The sequence below is a fragment of the Apteryx mantelli genome, chromosome 9 (assembly GCF_036417845.1).
Source record: "Apteryx mantelli isolate bAptMan1 chromosome 9, bAptMan1.hap1, whole genome shotgun sequence".
Taxonomy (NCBI): domain Eukaryota; kingdom Metazoa; phylum Chordata; class Aves; order Apterygiformes; family Apterygidae; genus Apteryx; species Apteryx mantelli.
Window position 1 is genome coordinate 28075665 of NC_089986.1, and position 19740 is coordinate 28095404.

A 19740-nucleotide genomic window follows, 5' to 3' on the forward strand; every position below is an offset into this window, starting at 1 on the left:
TGCATGGGTCTGGAGTGAATACTTCTTTTTCTTGTTGAAAGAGACATCATCGTGGTTGATTTTCTACAATGTTTATTTAAAAACCAGAAACAATATGTTGGCTGCAAAATTTCATTTGTACAGGCGAAGTACAGAATGCTTCTCAGCTATACCCAGTTAGATCAGAAATAGGATGACAAAACAACTGAAGCCAATAGTCTCAGAGTTTCCATTGCCAGCAATGGACATTACAGCAGGAATATCTAATTGCTTGCAAAAGGATCAACTATTCTGACAAGCGTGGCACTCATTGAGATGCACAAAGTGAGTGGGGCTCTTCTCCCTGCCACGCATGTACAGCACTCCCATTAGTGTTTGAATTGCACACGCACATCTCCAAGGGAACAGGGGAACCATTGTGCCTGCACTGGCAAGTCAGAGCGAGAGAACCAGCAGAGCTGCTTTTCCAGCACTGCCAGACCGTGTCTCAAGGAACTTGGTGTAAATGCTTTAAGACATGTCCAGGTTTCACTGTGAGCAAAGGAGAACTCTTCATTGAGGACGGATCAGTACTTGCGCTCTGCTGGGATAAGCATCTAGGCTTACCACCAGTGCAGTGCACATGCTTTACAGACTGAGCTGCTCGTGTGGGACCCAAGTCGTGTGTTTATGAAGGTCTGTGTGGAGAACAAGTGCTGGATCAAATTTTATCACTCAAATTGTCTGATAAACAGGAAATAGAAGAGATCAAGATAAATTAAAACTATTAAAATTAATAACTGACATTCTTTTGTCTCATGAGCGAATGTCTGCATAACTCCAAGCTGAGAACATGTTTATAGAGAAGAATGTCTCTTTTCAACAGATGTCTGTTAGTCTAAGTTTTTCAATGCTGATTTGCACTGAATAGCACATCTATAACTTGAAAGAGGAGCTACTGAGTAAAGTAATGGACACAAAATCCAGACCCATTTCAGGGTTTGTTTACGCTTACTTGAAACTACATACTAGAAAGCAGTCTTTAGTTTCCGAGTGCATAAAGAAATGTGGAAGAAAGAAAACCATCTAATTTAACTAAGGCAATGGTAAGCCAGCAAACAGCCCACTAGTCTAGCAGCACACGGGAGTGACATTTATGTTGTGACAGTAACCGGCTGTCTTAGTCTACTGTAACTTGCAATACATATCCTAGTGATAAAAGGATGAAAAAACAGTATCTTACCTTTCAAAGGTGTCCAATTATCCTACTACTTGGAACTTTCCATTAGGAGGAAAAAATAACATTACCTTTGTTTACAAAGACTCAGAGAACTTATGTATTTGGTAAGAGCGCGTGAAACTTTTCTCTCCAAAGGGGGGGGGGGGAGGATTGTCTTTCTCTTCTTAAGATTGGAAGAGACTTTGAATATCAGAAGAGGTTTTCAGATTAGTTTGGGGCTTTTTCCCCTTGTACATTAGATTAAAATCCAGCTAAACTTCATCTAAAGCCAAAGTTTGAATGGAACTTATGTACTACATTTAAGTAAGATAAATTTGAAAGTTATTTGAAAGCACATGCTCACTTGAGCTTCTCTTGTGGTAGTATTTCAGCAGCACAGTTCATTCAGCATGTGATCAGAAGACTGATCATCAAGCTCAGTATTTTTAAAATGGCATTTCTTCTGGGAGATGAAGTTATAGGTAGTTTGGCGCAGATATAGGTCACGGGTTCAGTTTCTGCTCTCAGGCTGGCAGGTTCTTTTGCCTGTTTACAGCATTTATTAGCAGGCGTACATAGGATGTTAACAGGTCGTCCATTTTGTAACCCTGTCAGAAAAAAAAAAAAAAATACTGAGCTTGATCAATCTTCTGAAAACAGTTATTAAAGAAGGTGGTACCACTCATTCAAAAGTGTAAAGTCTTACAATGATGGTGTTACTGCATAGCTGATCAAAGCATGCAAGATGGAAATCCTCGTGGCTTTGTGGCTGAGTGCAGTTTTTTCTTGATGTCTCGGGTAGATAGAATTTTGATGTATGGGAAGAATTGGGGAAATTACTATTTTTCCTTTTCTCTTTGGCTTATTTCTTTGCATCAGATGGCATTATATAGCACTGAACTAGTTCTAAATGGCAGTTATATTGGCATTACAGTGCTTTTTGTATCTGCACTGGTTTTAAAGTCTGTTTTGGCACCATGGTTTTGTAACAGTTCTGGATATAAAGGAAGAATTAGGGGGCTCTTGTGTATAAGTTAACAAAGCTCCTCTTACCAGAGATGTCTCACATAAGAGCCGGCTTCCTCGTACCAGGTTCCCTATTGTCATATGAAAGTATGTGCTCCCGCTGCTCCAATTGGAGATTTTATTAAAGGGGTAAACTGTTAAAATATCCTGTAAGGAGAAAGAAACCAGTATAACTTAGCTATGCAGCATTTCTCAAATGAAAACAGACTGTCATGTAAGAAAAACTGTAGAACTAGAGCCTTCTTTTTGTCTCCTGCTTCATTTATATATGCAGTGGATCAAGGTAGGTCTTGCATCCATACTAGTGGTATATTGTATTCTCACCAAGCAGATGAAGAGATGATCCTTTCATTATGTATTGATCTTTGTCTTAGCACACTACCATTATATTTACAGTAATATAAAACTCACTATTTGTTCCCCTGTTAAAAGCAAATAGTGATATTCATAAATGCTTTTTGCCTGCGAGCTTGGTACATCCAGACTGTTTGGCTGGGTTAGAGAGCTTGTAAACCCTAAGACTGTAATTCGATGTAATTTGTAGACAGCTTGCATTTCCTGCAATGGATTTTCTTCTTTTTGAAGCAGGTTCTCTAGTACACTATCCATCCATCTGCCTTATCCCGATCCTACCACTTTGTCCAGGTCCATGCTGATTACCACTTTTTTTTTTCAGAGATGCTCTATAGTGTTTTCTTTCCAGGGCAGAAACTACAAAGAAGTGATTTGAAGCAATAACATATTCTTCACTTTCACACAGAAAACAAATAGAGGGATTCCATCCTCTCCTAACATTCAGGGAGAAGGTTCCGTTGCTGTCCATGAATTAGCACAGTCAATTAAATCCTTCATTAGAACTGCCTATTTAAGGTAGGTGGACATTATTTAGAGGACTAGACAGACTCTTGAGAAGCAGCTGTTACCTTTGTCTTCTGATGTATCACTGAGACTCCTTGCTTGTTGATTGCAATCAGCACAATCTCTGGGAAATTTGGCTCCGAGGTTTGCTATAAATGAGCAACAGAGCAAGATAAGCAGAAAAAGTGAAAAATGATCCATGCTAAGTGTATAGTGATCTTTAATAGTGTCTACTGTTGCTTCTCCTCATTACCAAAGTAATGAACCGAAACTTCAAGCTTCTTAGTATTATGTAACTATTGCTAAGGATGACTTTTTTGGCCATATGTTGAAGACTTGAGCAACTGTTACATAAAAGCAAAATCAGGTGTGTTAGCTGCCAGGCTATCTGATAATAGGTTTAATGGTTGAGAGGTTTTGTTGAGAGGTTAATGAGGAGAAATTAAAGGTACGAAGCAGGAAATGATCCCTACTGGCATATACTGCAGAATGAGAGGATTAATACAGTTCTGTTCTGAGGAGAAAATCCCCAGAACATGTAAGATTTGACAACATTTTGTTTTGGACAAGAATGATAGGACAGTTAAGTAGCTACAGAACTAAAAGCCCCCCCATCTACTACATAGTAATACTATGTATTATAACTGCTACTTCCTCAGCAATGTGTATAGCAGCATGATTCCTTTGCAGTGTTCTCTGCGCTGCTTTTCCATTGAACAGAAATAATGCCAAGGGATTACTCCTGTATTTGGCAGTTTTGCCCCTTTCAGGAACTGGAACAACATAATCAGTAAATAACAGGCATAGTTCAGGAAGTGTAAAAGACTCATCTCCCCACTTTGAAGGAACTGAGTTTTCCTCAGTAAATGGTGGGAAGCCAGCTTCAAAATGCATTGGCACACAGGTATGGAATTACAGTCAATCCATATCCCCTAGTGCTGGTCTACTAGCAAATCCATTCATACAGACTTTTAGACCTACCTTCACCTCAAAGAAGGCTGATCCGAATGTTGGCCACCGGTGTATCATTTTCAAGAAGGCAATCTTGGCCTCGTCCACGGTTTTTCCCTCATGTTTGCTGTACGCTGCAGTAATGTTCTGTTTAAGGAAAAAGGATGCAGAGCGTAGTTAGTTGGAGATGGGCATTGGCACTAGAGACAGCATCAGACCATCAGCAAGGTCAGTCTTGTGCCCACATCAACAGAAGAGACATCATGGAAGGCCATAGCAGGGTAGGCTATTTTCATTGCACAAGGTGGGGGGCTGGAACCTCCTAGTGCTTCTTGCTAATGAGTTGGGTGAGAGAAGTCCAGGAGCCCAGAGGAATGGATTCCAGGGAAGAGGGGCAATATGGGATGAAACAAAGTGCAGAGAACCAATATTTCCACAGACATTTATCACATTTTCTACTGAAACATACAGGGTGAACCTTGCTTCTGTATCTGAAATGGTGGCCAGTGTGTTCCTCAGTGGATTAAGTGAGAAGTACCTGCTAAACCTTTCTTGCCTTTTGGAGGAGAAAAGAGCCTTTTGCTATGAGTAGCACACACCTGGTGCAAGGTGACTGATTTGCTGGCCAATCTATGAAATATTTAGGACATGCCTCAGTTTTCAGTTTCTCTATGAGATCCTCAAATGCCCAAGCCCACAACTGACTTTCCAATGTCTAATTCTGTTTTTTCTCGACACGGACAATAGAGTTGTATCTCCACAAAAAGTGCACATCTCAAATCAGTCTTCCAGGTATGCAGATATCTATGAAGGCTTGGTAGAGAGGATGCAAAATCTAGATTCTAACAGGCAAAATGGCAACATCAACTAGCATTGTTCTTCAGTGCTTTCAAAAACTGCCAGATCAAAAAAGTAGTGTGGCTCCATGTATTTCTTCTCTTCTAGAGCTTTTTGGAAGCAGTATGGTTAATGAAAGCCTTAACTAATGCTGATATTCTTACCTTCTTCCACTCATCTGGTGTGATTGCTCGCAGCAGATTGTCTGGCACCAGCTCCTTCAGAATTTTGGGGATGGCTGCCAGCTGTGTGCGGTCATTGTTGAAGCGCACTTTATAAATCAGCCCTGCCAGCTGGACAGCTTCGTCCTTGGAACACTTGTGGTAGCCTCTGAGGTACTTCGGCAACTCCTGGAAGAGACCAGCTCTGAGTCCAGACAGACTGGGCTGGAGGAAACACTGACTTACGCGTGCTACAGCTGTGAGGTCAGGATGTAAGCATCACCAAGCACAGTCCGAGGTCATCACAAGAACTTTTGACTCCTGGAGGTTCTCCTTACAGTCAGTGCAAGAAGATGAGCACCCCCAGGTAATAGATGGATTAGGGAGCTATGCTCCTAACATAGGCATGCAAACTAAGGTGCCAAGCTCTGTCCTAAAAGGTATGTATATGTTAATGGACATCAGCTGATTGCTGTTTTTGACTACACGTTTTAAATACTCTCACATCCCTCTGGAGGCACTGTAATGCAGACCTTGGAGAGGGAGAGAAGACAACTCCAGCAGGCTCACTTTCTCAGAGTATTTCATGGATCATGTGGCCTGCCTTTATAGTTATGCCTTAGGGAGCTTGTTACCTGGTGGTAATGAAAAATTGAATCAGCTTTCAGGTCCTTCCCAGGAATTACATTCAGCCACAGCTTTCTCATGAAGTACACCTCATAAGCCACAGACATAGTAGCCCCTAAGGAAACAACATCCTGTTAGCATACTCTGTAGTTCTGCAGTTTGTAATTGACTGGTGAGTTTCTTCTTAATAATAATAAACAAAATCACTGGCAAAATAGTACAAAAGACAATTTCAGATGACCCAGGAAGTGATTAGTTGTCAGTTCCTGAGCACTGATCACACAGTGATTTGAGGTGCAGCATCAGGCTGAGATAGCAAAAGGAGGTGAGGGTCTCAGCAACACGGGTATTTGTTGTTTCTTGCTGCTCATGAGAGCTGCTGCCCGATGTGCTGCACACCTGAATTCTGTTCTACAGATGCTGGTACATTCTCTGATGGCTCTACTTACAGGAATGAATAGTGATTTAGCACACACATCTGTGATTTTCGGAGCTCTTAGCAGCTGCATCAGCTGTGAGGAGAAAAAGGAAGCTAGAAAGTCCTAGATGCCTAATGATTTAAGCAGTTGAACCTCAGCTGTTCTGAAATAAGCAAAGGTCACAATCATTGAGTATGAAATTTGGGTGAAGTTTGAGTTAATGTAGATTTTAAAATGTAAAGTTATACATGGGGGTGAATGGGAAAGAATTGCTGTCATTGGAGTTAAATGGTTTTACTCTAACAGCATGTTCCCTTAGCAATACAACTTGGGCTCTAATATCAACAGGTAGTAATCTAGATGACAATTTTCTAATGACCCAAGGAATGGGAGTGGCACTGTCAAGAACCTGCTTACATGTATTTGCTGATATCTGGTCTGGCAATACTTAAGCCTTGGACTTTAAACAGGATTAACCTATCTGTAACTTGTGTGCATCCAGCTGTGTGTTTTGGATGCAACGGGTCAAAACATCTTTGGTACCAATCTAAAATTTCTGGTGAGATCTCCACACAAACATGTTCTGATGTTTCTGACAGCCAGTGGCTGGCTGCATGAGGTCACTGGATCTTACTGCTGGTGCAGGCAGTAACCATATATGGTTAATATAAAAAAAATGGTATAATAGGCCCCTAGCCACACACTTGCTGAGATGGAGTAAATCCTACTGGATAAATGTGTTGCTTCCCCAGTTCAGCACAGCATCTCAGGCAGCTTCTTGTCATGATGACACCCTCCTTACCATCCTTCCCTGGTTTATTCTTCCTGTTCCAATCTGTCACCTGCCTCAGCGAGTCAAAGAAGTAGTCTGCTTCATTCTGACTGATCACCTGGAAGAGGCCAACCAATGAATAGTGGAGACAAGGGATCAGCAGATCATATAAAATACTACCTGTGCCAACATACCCAAATAACAGGCTGGATTGTCTTTCCTTCTCTATAGTGAGAGAGCAAAATGATGGCAGTAAAGACAGAGACAAAGGGAAAGAACAGGAGAAACAGGAGGAGAAGGGCTCGTGTGGTTTCCATTTCATGGGATTTTTATTCCATTTTCTGTTGCTTTTTTCTCCCTTCCTCTGCCTTGCTCACATTTCTTTCCAACACTTGCTGAAGTCAAGCTGAATATGCCTAATCTACTCCTAGCCATCTCCTTATCATAAATAATGGCAGTCATTGTGTTCCTTTCTTGAGGAATGCAGCACATCAGAAACCCCCTGTGCTTGGACTTGCTGCTTCTTTTGCCTTGATCACAAAGCTCAAAGAATCCCAGAGAGAAGAGACCTCTCAGCAAGGCCGTTCACCCAAGCTTCAGCTCAGGCAAGGCAAGCTCTTGAAAAACCAGAGGGCCATGACTGGTACTGGTCAGCCACTAATGCTAGTGAATATTGTAGATGTGCAGCATGTCGCCTAGGCAAAGCCTAACAGTGGAAATGGTCTGAATGCAGCAGTAGGTAACATGATTTGCTACCATCCCAGCAGCTGCAGGAAGGCCCATGTCTTCTCTGCTTGTAGTACCACATGTCTACTGGTGGAAACTCTGGATCTCCATGCTGCGTTCTGGATGCTCCCTCTCAAAATGAAGTGTCAGGTGCTAAAAGTTCTAGTCTAAGTTGTATCCCCTCAGTATGACAGAAGCAGCAACGACCTGCTATGTTGCTTGGCTTCATATATGGTTGCTTAGGTGGTCTGGGAAAGTAGATGAGAAGAAAAGAGAGTTTGGCTACCCTGCTATGGCTGAGAAGAGTTACCTTGTCTGCAATCTTGACAAAGAGGCTGAAACCTTCCCAGGAGCTCAGCTGCAATTTGGAAGCGATGTTCTGACACAGAGTCCGGATTTTGGTGTTTGTTCCCACATCAAATGTCTATGAGATAAGAAGGCTCTTGTTATGTGGCAAAGAGGAAAAAGGGGAATACTGTATATCTTGAAACATGCTCCTGCATGAACACAGCAGGTCAAGGCTGAGAAAACAAAAAAGTTCTCACCTGCTCTGTTTCATTGGGGAAGCAAATCTTGTGTGAGATCTTAGTGTTGTTCTGCAAGATGGCATCAACCTCCACAGGATGAGGTGCCCACTTCCTGGAGCCACTCCTGGAAAATGCCACCACCATCACAAGAGATGTTAGTGCTGGATGTTTGTTTAATCCTCGAGGAGCTGAACAATAGGATAAATTCCATCCAAAATGCAAGTATTGGGACCTGGACAGGGCTCTAATCCTTTACCCTAATGCGAATTCAGTGTATTAACAGAGCAAGAAATGGAGGGTCTTACTAGCACACCTATTAAAAGTCTGTTCTACTCTGCAGGAAGTTTGCATGGATAAGGCATCTTCCTAACCAGTACTGTCACCCCCTTCTATGTATTCAGCAACATTTTTCCTTACTGTTACTGAAGTGTGAAGACAAGGTCACAAGGAGCACTACATTTTATTTTAGTTCATGCATCAGCAAAAGGATTTGCATTCAGATACAAAATGACTATTACAACTGAGGAGACAAGTACCAGAAAGGCTTGGAAGGGCTGCCAGAAGCATTATGCTTTATGTAAGAGCTGGCATGGAATCACCAAGTCATGAGATGCAGAGGCTGCATAATGCCAGTTCCATGAAAGTAAACCTTGGAGTAGAGCTGCCCTGTAAAAGCAAAGAAACTGGATCTGGAGTCTGAGTCATACAAAAACTTCAATATGGTTAAAGTCGGGACAATTTAGCACATTATATTCTGATGCTTGTATTTTCCTGTTCTAAGTGGCATAGGGCCACTGTGGCTGTTGGGAGGTGTCACAGAATAGTTGGGGTTGGCTGGGACCTCTGGAGATCATCTGGTACAACCGCCTGCTCAAGCAGGGTCAGCTAGAGCAGGTTGCCCCAGACAGTGTCCAGTCAGGTTTTGAACATCTCCGAGGATGGAGATTCCACAACCTCTTTGGGCAACCTGTTCCAGTGTTCAAGAAACCTCATAAGTGGAAAGGTGTTTTTGTATTCAGAAATTTCTAGTTTATTTCTGTCTTCTTCAGATGGAATTTCCTGTGTTTCAATTTGTGCCCATTGTCTCTTGTCTTGCCACTGTGCACCACTGAGAAGAGTCTGGCCTCATGTTTTTTACACTCTCCCATCAGGTATTTATAAACATTGGTAAGATCCCCCTGAGCCTGCTCTTCTCCAGGCTAAACAGTCCCAGCTCTTTCAGCCTCTCCTTGTATGAGAGATGCTCCAGTCCCTCAGTTCCTTTGCTGGACTCGCTCCAGTAAGTACATATCTTTCCTGTACTGGGATGTGTGTATTTTACACACTACAGCTTGTAAGCCAGTCTCCTCTCTCACACTGGGCCTATCTAGGGTGGCCAGAATAGCTATTCCTGTGCGCCTCAGGAGAGAGCTTAGCCTGGCATCCAGTTTTAGTTGTGCAGGTTTCAAAACTAATTTCTTTCCGTTAAATAAAATAGTGGTTCCATTTGGAGAAGGAAAACCTGACTGTAAAACCAGTTGAACAGCATGTGCTCTAGTACTGTCCAGGCACTGTATGGAGCGTGGACCTGCCATACTCAGTCATCTGTTCCTGGACTAGCAGCAGAGGGAGGCCATAGGAGGCCAAGGAAGCACAGGAGCCTGCCTGGAGGCACTGGGCCACCTCTCCTTGCAGCCTCAGCTGGGAAATCATTGTCAAGGCAGGACCTTCTTAGCACCCCCAGGATGTTCTCTGATTCCCTGTCCGGGAGTCTGGGGATGAAGCAGTAAAGCTGTTTGTGGAGGAAAGGATGCGCCCAGGGGCCCGGTTTGGCTTCTACTCTGTGTAATGTAGATCAGTGCTTTGAGCTGCCTGTTCTCCCCTTTCCAAGGAGAGCTGGTTACTCATAGGGAGAAAGGCTAAGAGTGGGTGCAGGTTTAGTCTTAGGAAAAGAAATGCTTTTAGAAAACATTTTGTCCTCTTTGCTCTTATTCCCCTCCCCCAAGCTCCAGATTTGAGATGCTTTAGCAGAGAGATATCTTTTTCAAAAAAATCCCCCCAAAATAGCCCATGCTGCTTTTCCCTCCCTGTTTCCCTGCTCTAAAGAGGGTCTGCATGGCTAGACAGGGCTTAGAGCATGAGCAGCACACGATGTAAAGAGGCAGGAAAACTTCAGTCTTCTCCACAGAAAGAGCAATGAATAGCATTCCTCATCATGCATTTTTCAGGCACTTCAAAGGCGAATTCAGTGTGCAGTGACATTTCCCCAACAGTGCTGAAACCCACCCACTGCGAGGGGGACAGCCACTGCATTAGCCTTCTCTTCAACCCTGGCCTGCAGGGCTCAGAGACCAAACAGCGCAGCCTAAGAGAAGGGAGAGGATGAAGGAGCTGGAGGAAGAAACCACTGGGCAGCCTCGTTGCTGAGCAAGTCAGTGGCAGTCAGGGCTGTGCTGGGCTGCATCCAGAGAATCTGAGTAACTCACAGCAGCAGCAAAAGGGAAAAGCCTGGGCTTAACCTTGGCACCAGGGCACTGGGTTCCCCGAGCGATAAGCTGGGAAATTCCAGTATCTGGAGGAACCTAGGGAAGCCCCCCGCAGTTCATTCGATCCTTAATGAAACTCAGGTAGCCCTTCCATTCTCTCTGGTCATGTCATGCTCATCACACCAATAAGTAAATCAGCAGATTCCTCCCAGTTTGTGTTACTGGACTTCTCTTTCAATTCTTGTGGCTTTCTACCACCTAAGGGTTAGCACTCACATACACACACAGGCATGCAAAATGGTTTTCCATGGGTTTCCAGCGGCACTCCCAGCAGCATAACTGCATCATGGAAATGACTATCCTTGTGTTACACTGACGTGCACCCATCACACAGACCTCAGGAAGCACTGTAGGCTGGATGACACAGTGCGTCAACCCTCAGCAGCACAGTTACTCGAGGGCAGAACAAGGGCAGCTCATTGCAAGGTGCCTTGGTGTGAACAGCCAGGTAAGTCTCAGGGCTTTGCTCATTCGGGTTTCTTCAACGAGTAGAAACCGGCTGTGTTGCTCCTCTCTTCCCAGCATGGATCTGCTTTGCTACCCAGAAACCCAACAGAGCCACATCAGCACTGTGCAATCTTCAGTGATATCAGTGATGCCACTCCACAATGAGCAAAACCTGGTATTTTTAGCTGCAAATGTGCAGCTCTGTTTGCTACAGAAATTCAACAAAATCAAGACTAATCCTCAGGCACATGTGAAGAGGATGAGACCAAAGGAAAGTCAGGACCTCATCACTGACAACTTATGCTTTCATTTCAAGCTTCATGCCTTTTAGTGTGTTTGAAATACTCAGCTCTGGGAGTCAAGTGATTATGTGTGAGGCTCAGCTTATCTAAATGTTACTGACTCTGTGGAAGAAAAGAGTGAAATTGTGACAGGCATTTCCTAGTGGTTCAAAGTCCATAAGAGAACTTTAAAAAATGATCATTTAAAAGAAAAAGATGTAAAGAGAGAAAAGAAATAGTCTTAATATTTCATCCCATGTGATTTTTTTGGCACCAGATTCATGATTTCTGAACATGTTGGGCTGGCTATATCCAAGACTGTTTACCTCACCACCCTTTGAATCCTCCGACTGCACTCCAGGGCCAGTGTCTCTTTCTGACGTGTCTCCATGAACTTCTGGGCATGTTTCAGCAGTGACTTGCTGGGTGGGAACAGGCCAGTGCAGAGCCAAAGTAGCTGCCAGCCCTTGTTCTCGCTGTACCTGTGAATACAAAGAAAACGGTCATGCTACAGCCACATACAATTCTTCCTTTGACCACACAACAGCTACAGGGAAGAAAAACACACCCCCATCATGGGACATTGTGCCATTCAGCAGCGAGCAGCAAATCAGCAGAGCCTTCACACAGGAGCTGACAGGCATTTTCTGTGCAATGACTACAGCCTGTACACAAAGATAATTCTAAATCCTGGCTGATGAATATTCATGACAGTTGCAAATCTCATGAATAAATATAAGCTCCAGTTTATCATCTTGCCAGCAGTGTCCCTGGTGGCATCCTCTTTGTAAGCCACTGTCAGTTCACTGGTTCAAGCTCACATTTATTTGGATTGTGTTTTATCAGTTGTTTGGATTCACCTCCCCTCTGTGACCAGACGGCTTTGCTCAGAACACAAGCACTTTGCTTGTGGTTTATTTGCCCTTATGCACGCTTCTGCTCTGAAAAATGACCAGGTAGATGGCACGGTGCATTGAGGTAGTTACATCTCTTAAAAACTCCAGATCAAGTTTGTGCTATTATCAGGCAGAAGGGCAGTTCCTCCAGCCACTGGGCCTGCGAACTCTGCCAGTCAAAGTTTTGGTGTCTCGCTCTCACCGGTAAGAAAGGCTCTGCACCTGGGAGGAGGTCCGTCATTCTGCCAGCAAAGCCAGGAGCAGAACATGTTCCAGCAGTGTCCCTGGGATCGCTCCGAAATGCAAAGTGCAGTGAACGGGTTTTGGTTCGGAAAGCCAGCAGGTCTGCCTCTGAATGGGCACCAGGACTCCGCTGAATAAGGAGATGCTGGCTTTTTTCCCATTTACTTTTCTGATTGTGCAGACTATGAAACACTGTTTTAATCCCATTTATACTCTATAGATCTGTGATGTTTGTGCCTGCGTGAGAGCAGGACATGGTCCACAGGGTAGCAGCCTGGGAAGGATGAAAGATTCGTTCTTCTGGCTGTTCTAATGAAAATATATGGAAATAGCCACCTTTCAAGCATTGTTTTTTCCACATCAGTGATCTTGCTCAAAACAGTGAATGATCCACAGGACTAAATTGGTAAGAGTACAGCAAGAATGGCACTGGCACCATGGTTACAGACCATGCATTAAACAGCCTGTAAGATTTACTGCACACAAGAAAATTTAACATTTAATTGTTACACTGGTAGTAAAAGTTCCACAAAGTTTAATAGTCTTTGAGGAACAGCGAGAAAAAAAATGACCAAATGGAAGCTCCTTTTCTAACTTTTGCAGTGACACATTACAGCTAGGAATTGACAAACCATTTCCTTAACAAATGGAATTATTTTATTAGTATTTCAGGCTTTTATTGCAATCCAATTCCCCAGGAAGTATGTCAACTTAGGTGGGGAAGCAAAGCACCAGCCTGCTTCAGACACTCGTCCATGAGTGGGGGTTTGTGTAACCCATCTGTCCTGCAAGCCAGTCGTGTAAGCTAATCAATGAAACTACTCAGAAGGATTCACTGGTGGTAAAAGATTAAGTGCCAACTGCACGCTCGTAGGAGGGCAATACTGTCATTGGGGACCTTAAAACAAATGGAGGGTCAGGAAGAGTGGTCACTGAAAGTGTCCAAGAACTCTCTTCAGTGCCATGTTTTCTGGAGGAGTAGTGGTCCAGCTCCGTGGCCTAGCAGTGCTCTGCAGAGCATTGCACTGAGCCCCACAGCAATGTCTGGGGAAAAGGGGAAGGGAAGGTGTCTCTCCAACATTCGCCCACCCTTCCCCTCTGCCCCATCTCTCACATGCAGCAGGGACTAGAGACCACCACCTGCGATCTAGTGAGCTGCAAAAGCAGGGCATGTACACCCAGGCAAGTACCTGTTTCTGTTCTCAGTCAGCTGCTTCATGATCTGACAGTAAATTTCATCCCGCAGAACCTCCTCCTGGATGGCTGCCACAAATATCTGGTCAGTGAGTTCCACAGAGGAGCGTGCCTGTTTTGAGGGGTAATCCCCCATGAATTTCATGATGGGTGAACATGCCGTCAAGGACAAGCAGGTCAATTTTGGAAGGTAAATAGGAAGCACCACTTGGATCCTAACATGATAAGGGACTCTGTTCAGGTCTGAGTGGGAAATCCTGGGAGGAGGGACTGAACCTATTCCCTGCCCCCTCTCCATCCCTGTGCAGCAGTCTCTGCTTGACTATGACTCGTATGGTATTAACTGCTTGCTCTGAGCACATGCAGTAAATCCCACTCACTCCTAGTCACATTCTCAGTTAAACGGGCTATCACAGGCTGTGGGGCATTGGGGCAGAATGGGAACCTTTTCTCTCTAGACAAGGGAAACAAGGCTAAGCTAACCCTTGTCTTGCAGAACCTATACCCCCTTTAATGTAGATGTACCCCTTTAAAATGGATGTGATATTATTCCAATGGAGGTGAGTTTAGTGGAGGCAGCTCTTCCTTTCCCTGAGAGTTCTCAGGCCCAAAGAGAAGAGTGAAAGGATATCAATGAAGGCCTGACAAGCCAGGTCCCGAAGATCAGGGTCTGTGCATGCTGTCTTCAGCAAGGGCTGTTTCAAGGGCTCCTTGGAGTGTGCCCACAGCTGACTGCGCCCACGGGATTTCTGGAGAACAGCCTTGCTAATGGATTCCTTCTCAGGAGTCCTGAATGAAGACAAATGCAGGCGATACAAATGCACTGGATCAGTACTGCTATGAACATAGGAAGTCATTATCACAAAGACTTATCTCTGGGCATGTTCTTCCCCGAGATGTTGATCTCATATACCCTTTGAGTATGCAGGTCAGCAAGAACAGGGAAATGTAGTTTCTTTTAGATTCAGAAGGGAGGCTTGCAAGAAGGAGAAAGGATTTAGAAGACTAACTTTCCCCCTATTTTCCAAGGCCTGAGATATTGCATGACTTAGCTAGCTGGTAAGTGCTGGAGAGAGGTGAGAATTAAGCATAGGGGCTGCTGGAAGGAAAAGAAAAAATTCCAGAGGAGGTTCTCCTACTCCTCCCTTTGCATTTCTGCAGGCAAAAGAAAGATACAAGCAGACTATGCACCAGAATCTCTGCAGGCCCAATGTCATGCTTCATTACAGGGAACAAAGGGAAGAAACTCAGTCAAAAATGGGAGCTGCAGTTACATCCTAGACTTTAAGGATTGCTGGAGAACAACTAGAGACTTTCCTAGGGGACATACTGCACAGGGAGCACTTTCATCCAGCACAGGAAGCTTCACCTGAAGTGTTCGTAAGAGAACTCCTCTAGAGTGTAAGGCTTCACTCTGACATCCGCTTCATCAGGCTCTTCCATGTGGGAGTTCTGGGAAGCTGTCCTCCTCTGGTCTGGAGACATCATCAGCAAACTCTGGAAGGACACAGCCACAGAGAGAGGTCACACTGACACAAGACTCTGACGTGTTACTCGGTGAACACAGACAGATGGTGTACACAAAGCTTGAGTGCTCTGTGCTGCAAGAGACATAACATCCCCTAAGCATTTTCAGAGACTCAAGAAAACAGCAGGAGAAGAAAGGCTTGAGAGTAGGAGACTAAAGAAAGCAATTTACACAGACCCAATAACAGTGGCCATCAAAGTATGTGTGATCATCCAGAGCACAACACTCATTAAAAATGCACCTGATTACCACTGGTGTGATTTTTCCCCACTTTTTCATTTTTTTATCTGTTAGCAAAGTATCCAATACACTGAGTCTTCAAAACCAAAGACAGAATTAATTGCTGGCAAAGTGATCAGTGGGAAACCTTGTGTTGGCTTCCTCGAGAAGCATGTTCCTTTAAAGGAAACCACTGTATTCAGAGCTTCCCTTGTCCCTTAATGTATGATCACCACTCAACCCAGTGTGAATTCAGGAAAATTCAGCTGCACACCTTTTTCTATTAATTTCCATTAATTCCTACCGATTCCAAGCACTGAACTGATGATGAATGGACCATTATTTAGAAAGTCATTGCTTTTGTGCAACTGCAATCTTATCCTTAGAGTCTGGGCTGGATTTAGTTTCATTTCCAGACAAGACAAAATAAAATGGGAGGTATAGAACTTGCCTGATTTTGGAGGAACAATTATCTTCCAGTCATGAATTTAATCATATTTAACACTGTTACACCATTTATCTTCCAGCCTCTTCAAAAAGAGTGCTAAGCTTTTCTTACCAGCAGTTGACTAGATGGTTTTGTGAGGGAAGGAATGATGTAGATCTCTTCTAAAGACACGCTGCCTGTTTTGCCTGTCCTTTCATTCTGGGCATTGATCCAGTAAGAGTTTGCATCCAGCCTTTTGTCCTCGGTGAGGATTAGCAAGTCTCCCTTCTTGAAGGGCAGGATGGCGGGGTCTTCTGGAAACAGAATAAGGAAATACTGTTCAGGCTTGACAATCCAAGAAAATGGAAAGGGATTTCAATATGAATGACAAGGGAATGGCGTTTTCAAGGCCTGAATTCAATTAGCAATAGAAAGTGTTTTGTGTAAATATGCCTTATCACTCAGTAAGACTTCAGAGAAATCACTGAAATTTGCTCTACCAGCCTGATTTTATTCCACTGAAGGCAGTGGCAAAACTCCATTTGATTCAAATGGATGCAGAATTTGTGGGTAGAACTGACTGCAATGCATGGAAATTAACTCATCGCTAATGATAAGTAGGTGGAGTTAATATTTACATTATAATTACTTTCTTGCTGCTCCAGGCAACTGTGTTCCACAGAAACCTCCAGCTTACTACGTCTGTGAAACTCTTCTGGAAAATGTTTCCAGGCAGCCCACTCCAGCTTCCTACTACAAGCAGGCTGAGTTCTTGGAAACTGCTATATCTAAATACAATATCCAAAGCAGTAGAAGGGGGAAGGAAGGCTAATTTGTATGCAAGGGTCTTGCCTTCTGCTCTGTATTGCTGTGCTCATCAGTACGCATTCCTCCTGGAGCAAAGTGTCTCTTGCATGGGGTCCTTCTGCTCCTCTCTGAGCTCTTTCAAACAAGTGCTATGCATTCTCTCAAGATTTCTCCCAGCTCTGTAGCAATGTTATCAGACGTACCTTGGGTTTTTTTCTCTTGCATTGCCATAGCAAATCGTGATCTTTTCTTCAGTCCTTCCAGGAACATGACCACCAGTTCAGCAATTGCGGCACTGTTGGCAGATGTCAAGACAAACTCCTCGCCACGAAGTGTGATGAGAGTGCAGCTCTGTCCAAATGACTTCACTGCCCTATATGTTATTGAACAGTTTGTTACCAGAGTATCTGAAAAACTTAAAGAGCTATCTGCAATCGCAGCCAAGGCACCTACACCTCCTTGTAGACAGGTCCCTGAGAATGAGCTCCTAATTTGTCTTCTCATGAGTAGGTAGGTGAGAAGGACTGAAGTGATTCAGACTCACTCTGGACTCCATTCCCCCATGTTTTTGTACAGAAGTACCTCATTCTAGACAAAAGAGCACCCTTCCATTGGAGTAATAAGGCAACTAATTCAATCTGTGACTCTCTTCACAGAAAGGTATTTTTCCTTTATGTAAGGCCCTATGTCCTGAGTGATGTGATGCAAGGATGTGTGCCCTGACCAAGTCAGTGACCTTCTTTCCCACAGCAATCCTGTTCAGCTCCACCACACCTGAGAAGCATACAAACTCCCAGCACACATAACTAATGATGGCTTAGCTATGTTAGTTATTTGGGTCATTCTTATCCTGACTCATGTCTGTGCTTCCTTACACCTTTCAGACTCTGCAGGGCCATCCTTCCTTTGACTGACTGGGTAGATCCAGCCATTTCAGTACTTCCTTTACAAGCTGCTCAGAACTTGTCCCTCTGTTTCCCAGATCCAGGCTAAACTACCCTTCCAGACTCAAATCAAATCCCCTAGAGGAAAGGCAGAGAAAGTTTACCTCCCTCCTACATGGAAACCCCATTCTGAATATGGGCAGAGCTGCCTTCATCAGATCTTGTTTCTTTGTGATGCTCACCTGTTGGTGTGGATGCCAGTTATCTCTGGGAAGGTCAGCTCAAGAAGCCGCTTTTCGGACTCATCCAAGAAGCAGATACCTTTCCAATTAATGGCAACTATAAAGTGGTTCTTGGGCAAGCTGGGACCTGAAAATGCAGGAATAACTCCTTATTAATGCTATACAAGTCCTCCTCTATTATCTCTATATTATCTTAGATCTGACCTCTACTCCCAGGCTCCAGACATTACCTGAAAACTTTGTGACTTCAAAGAATTTAGAAAAAAGCAAAGGCCACTGAAAATGAGCAAAATCCACAAGTTGTTCCTTCACAGTCTGACGGGAAAGACGGTCCTGTGTGTATGGGGCCTGCAATATAAAAAGATACCCAAGATTTCCTCAGGAAAATTTTATTTGCATGATCTGCAAAACATTGTATCTGCAGATAATAAAGAGCAGACCTGATCGCAGAGGGTCCCAATAGCCCTCTGTTATCACTGACATCAAGTGCATCTGCAGAAAGTCAAATGAAGAACGGTCTCCAGGATCCCAAGCCACAGGCACCTAAGGCTGCCAGCAGGCATGTGGACTTCAGATTCCCCTCAAATCCCCAGTGACTGGTCTGTTTGTCTAATGCACTTTGGGTGCCATGAGAATAACCTAGATAACCCATATCCAGATCAAAAATAATATTCCATTCCACGCCCATCCTAACTCAGTTGTCAGCTAGGAGGTTGCAAGAGAGCCTTAAAAGACACTCTATTCAGAGATTTATTCTCTCTTCATTCTGCCCCCCTGTTGAGCCCTATGTGGAAGAGTGAGTGAAAAGATTCCCTCTCTCCTACTCCTAACTATTTGCAATAGATAAACTGAGATGTTTTTCCTTCTTCCCTCAACAGACTAGTCATAAATGGAAATGATGAAAGAAGCAGAAGTTGGCACTCAAGAGTGGTTACCCAGCAGTGCCAGACAAGACTCTTACCTTAGCATGTGCGTAGGTTATAAGGCTCACCCACTTTTCCAGGGGTTTGGACTTCAGCTGCTTCACTGGGATACAGTCGTGGAGTGCTTTTTGCACAAGCTCATTGTGGATGGAATCGCCAAACTGGATGTAACAATATTTTGCACCTATCTCCACCAAATCATCCTCCTGAAACAATTACTCTGTTAAAAGAATCCTAAAAAGATGTCACAAAGTCCACCTAGCCTTGTTCAACCTTGAAGGCAATTTAAGAACTGGGTTTTCTCTATTTTTGTCTGGATAACCCTAGACAGCATTCCAGGATAAGGAGACATGAACTTCAAATAATCATAGTGTCAAGGAGAATAATAGCAAGGATATTAAAAAAGGACACGAATAGCCCCTTTGGACATGCCTCCAGCTGCCACATGATCTGAAAGTTCAGGAAAAAATGTATTCCAACTGCCAGTGTGGTGGCTGACACAATTATCTGGACAGGAATTGTCCATTAGAAGGGAAGAGTGATTCAGACCCACAGGAAACTTCACCTCTCTTCCTGCTTCTCCATGCTGGAAACCTTTATATTGTTTTGTCTCTTTATGAGGATGAATAAGGAAACCCACCTTCTCACAACGGTACTCTCCAAACCGGATACCGCGAATGACTTGGTGGTAAATGAGATCAGTGCTGAAGGGATCCTCCTGGCAGTTGTGCCAGGGGGTAAAGATTTCCTTCCGGAAGTAGAGCCGCCAAGGTGCATTACGTTCATGGGTGCCCCGCTCCTTCACTAGTTGCTCACACTGAGAGATGGCATCCAGGACATGATCTTGTCCCCCACCCAGCGACCAGGCCTAGAATAAATGGACAGCACATTTACTGGCATGCCTTCTTTGGATCTGAGGGAAGGGCAACAAACCCAAAGCTCCTGATTTCCTGACAGCAAAACAACAGTGAAAAGGTGAGCATATATAGTTGTACTTTGGTAATTGTGTTTATTTGTATGCACAGGGACGGTATTGGGAAAAG

At 43.9% G+C, this 19740-nt stretch overlaps 1 protein-coding gene across 1 annotated transcript in view; it reads right to left on the reverse strand.

Moving 5' to 3' along the window:
• Window positions 1-55: 55 nt before the first annotated feature.
• MYO7B (myosin VIIB) overlaps window positions 56-19740 on the reverse strand; it is a 48271-nt gene continuing 28586 nt past the window's right edge. The window contains exons 29-47 of the mRNA XM_067302193.1: window positions 19338-19565; window positions 18736-18903; window positions 18005-18122; window positions 17775-17901; window positions 16852-17021; window positions 15974-16155; window positions 15037-15164; window positions 14299-14456; window positions 13664-13817; window positions 11661-11816; window positions 8100-8205; window positions 7865-7978; window positions 6859-6946; window positions 5646-5752; window positions 5014-5199; window positions 4043-4159; window positions 3127-3210; window positions 2231-2350; window positions 56-1785 (exon numbers count right to left, since the gene is read on the reverse strand). Of these exons, the coding sequence (XP_067158294.1) occupies window positions 1702-1785; window positions 2231-2350; window positions 3127-3210; window positions 4043-4159; window positions 5014-5199; window positions 5646-5752; window positions 6859-6946; window positions 7865-7978; window positions 8100-8205; window positions 11661-11816; window positions 13664-13817; window positions 14299-14456; window positions 15037-15164; window positions 15974-16155; window positions 16852-17021; window positions 17775-17901; window positions 18005-18122; window positions 18736-18903; window positions 19338-19565 (2595 nt within the window). The 3' untranslated portion in view covers window positions 56-1701. The remainder of the gene's footprint in view (window positions 1786-2230; window positions 2351-3126; window positions 3211-4042; window positions 4160-5013; window positions 5200-5645; window positions 5753-6858; window positions 6947-7864; window positions 7979-8099; window positions 8206-11660; window positions 11817-13663; window positions 13818-14298; window positions 14457-15036; window positions 15165-15973; window positions 16156-16851; window positions 17022-17774; window positions 17902-18004; window positions 18123-18735; window positions 18904-19337; window positions 19566-19740) is intronic.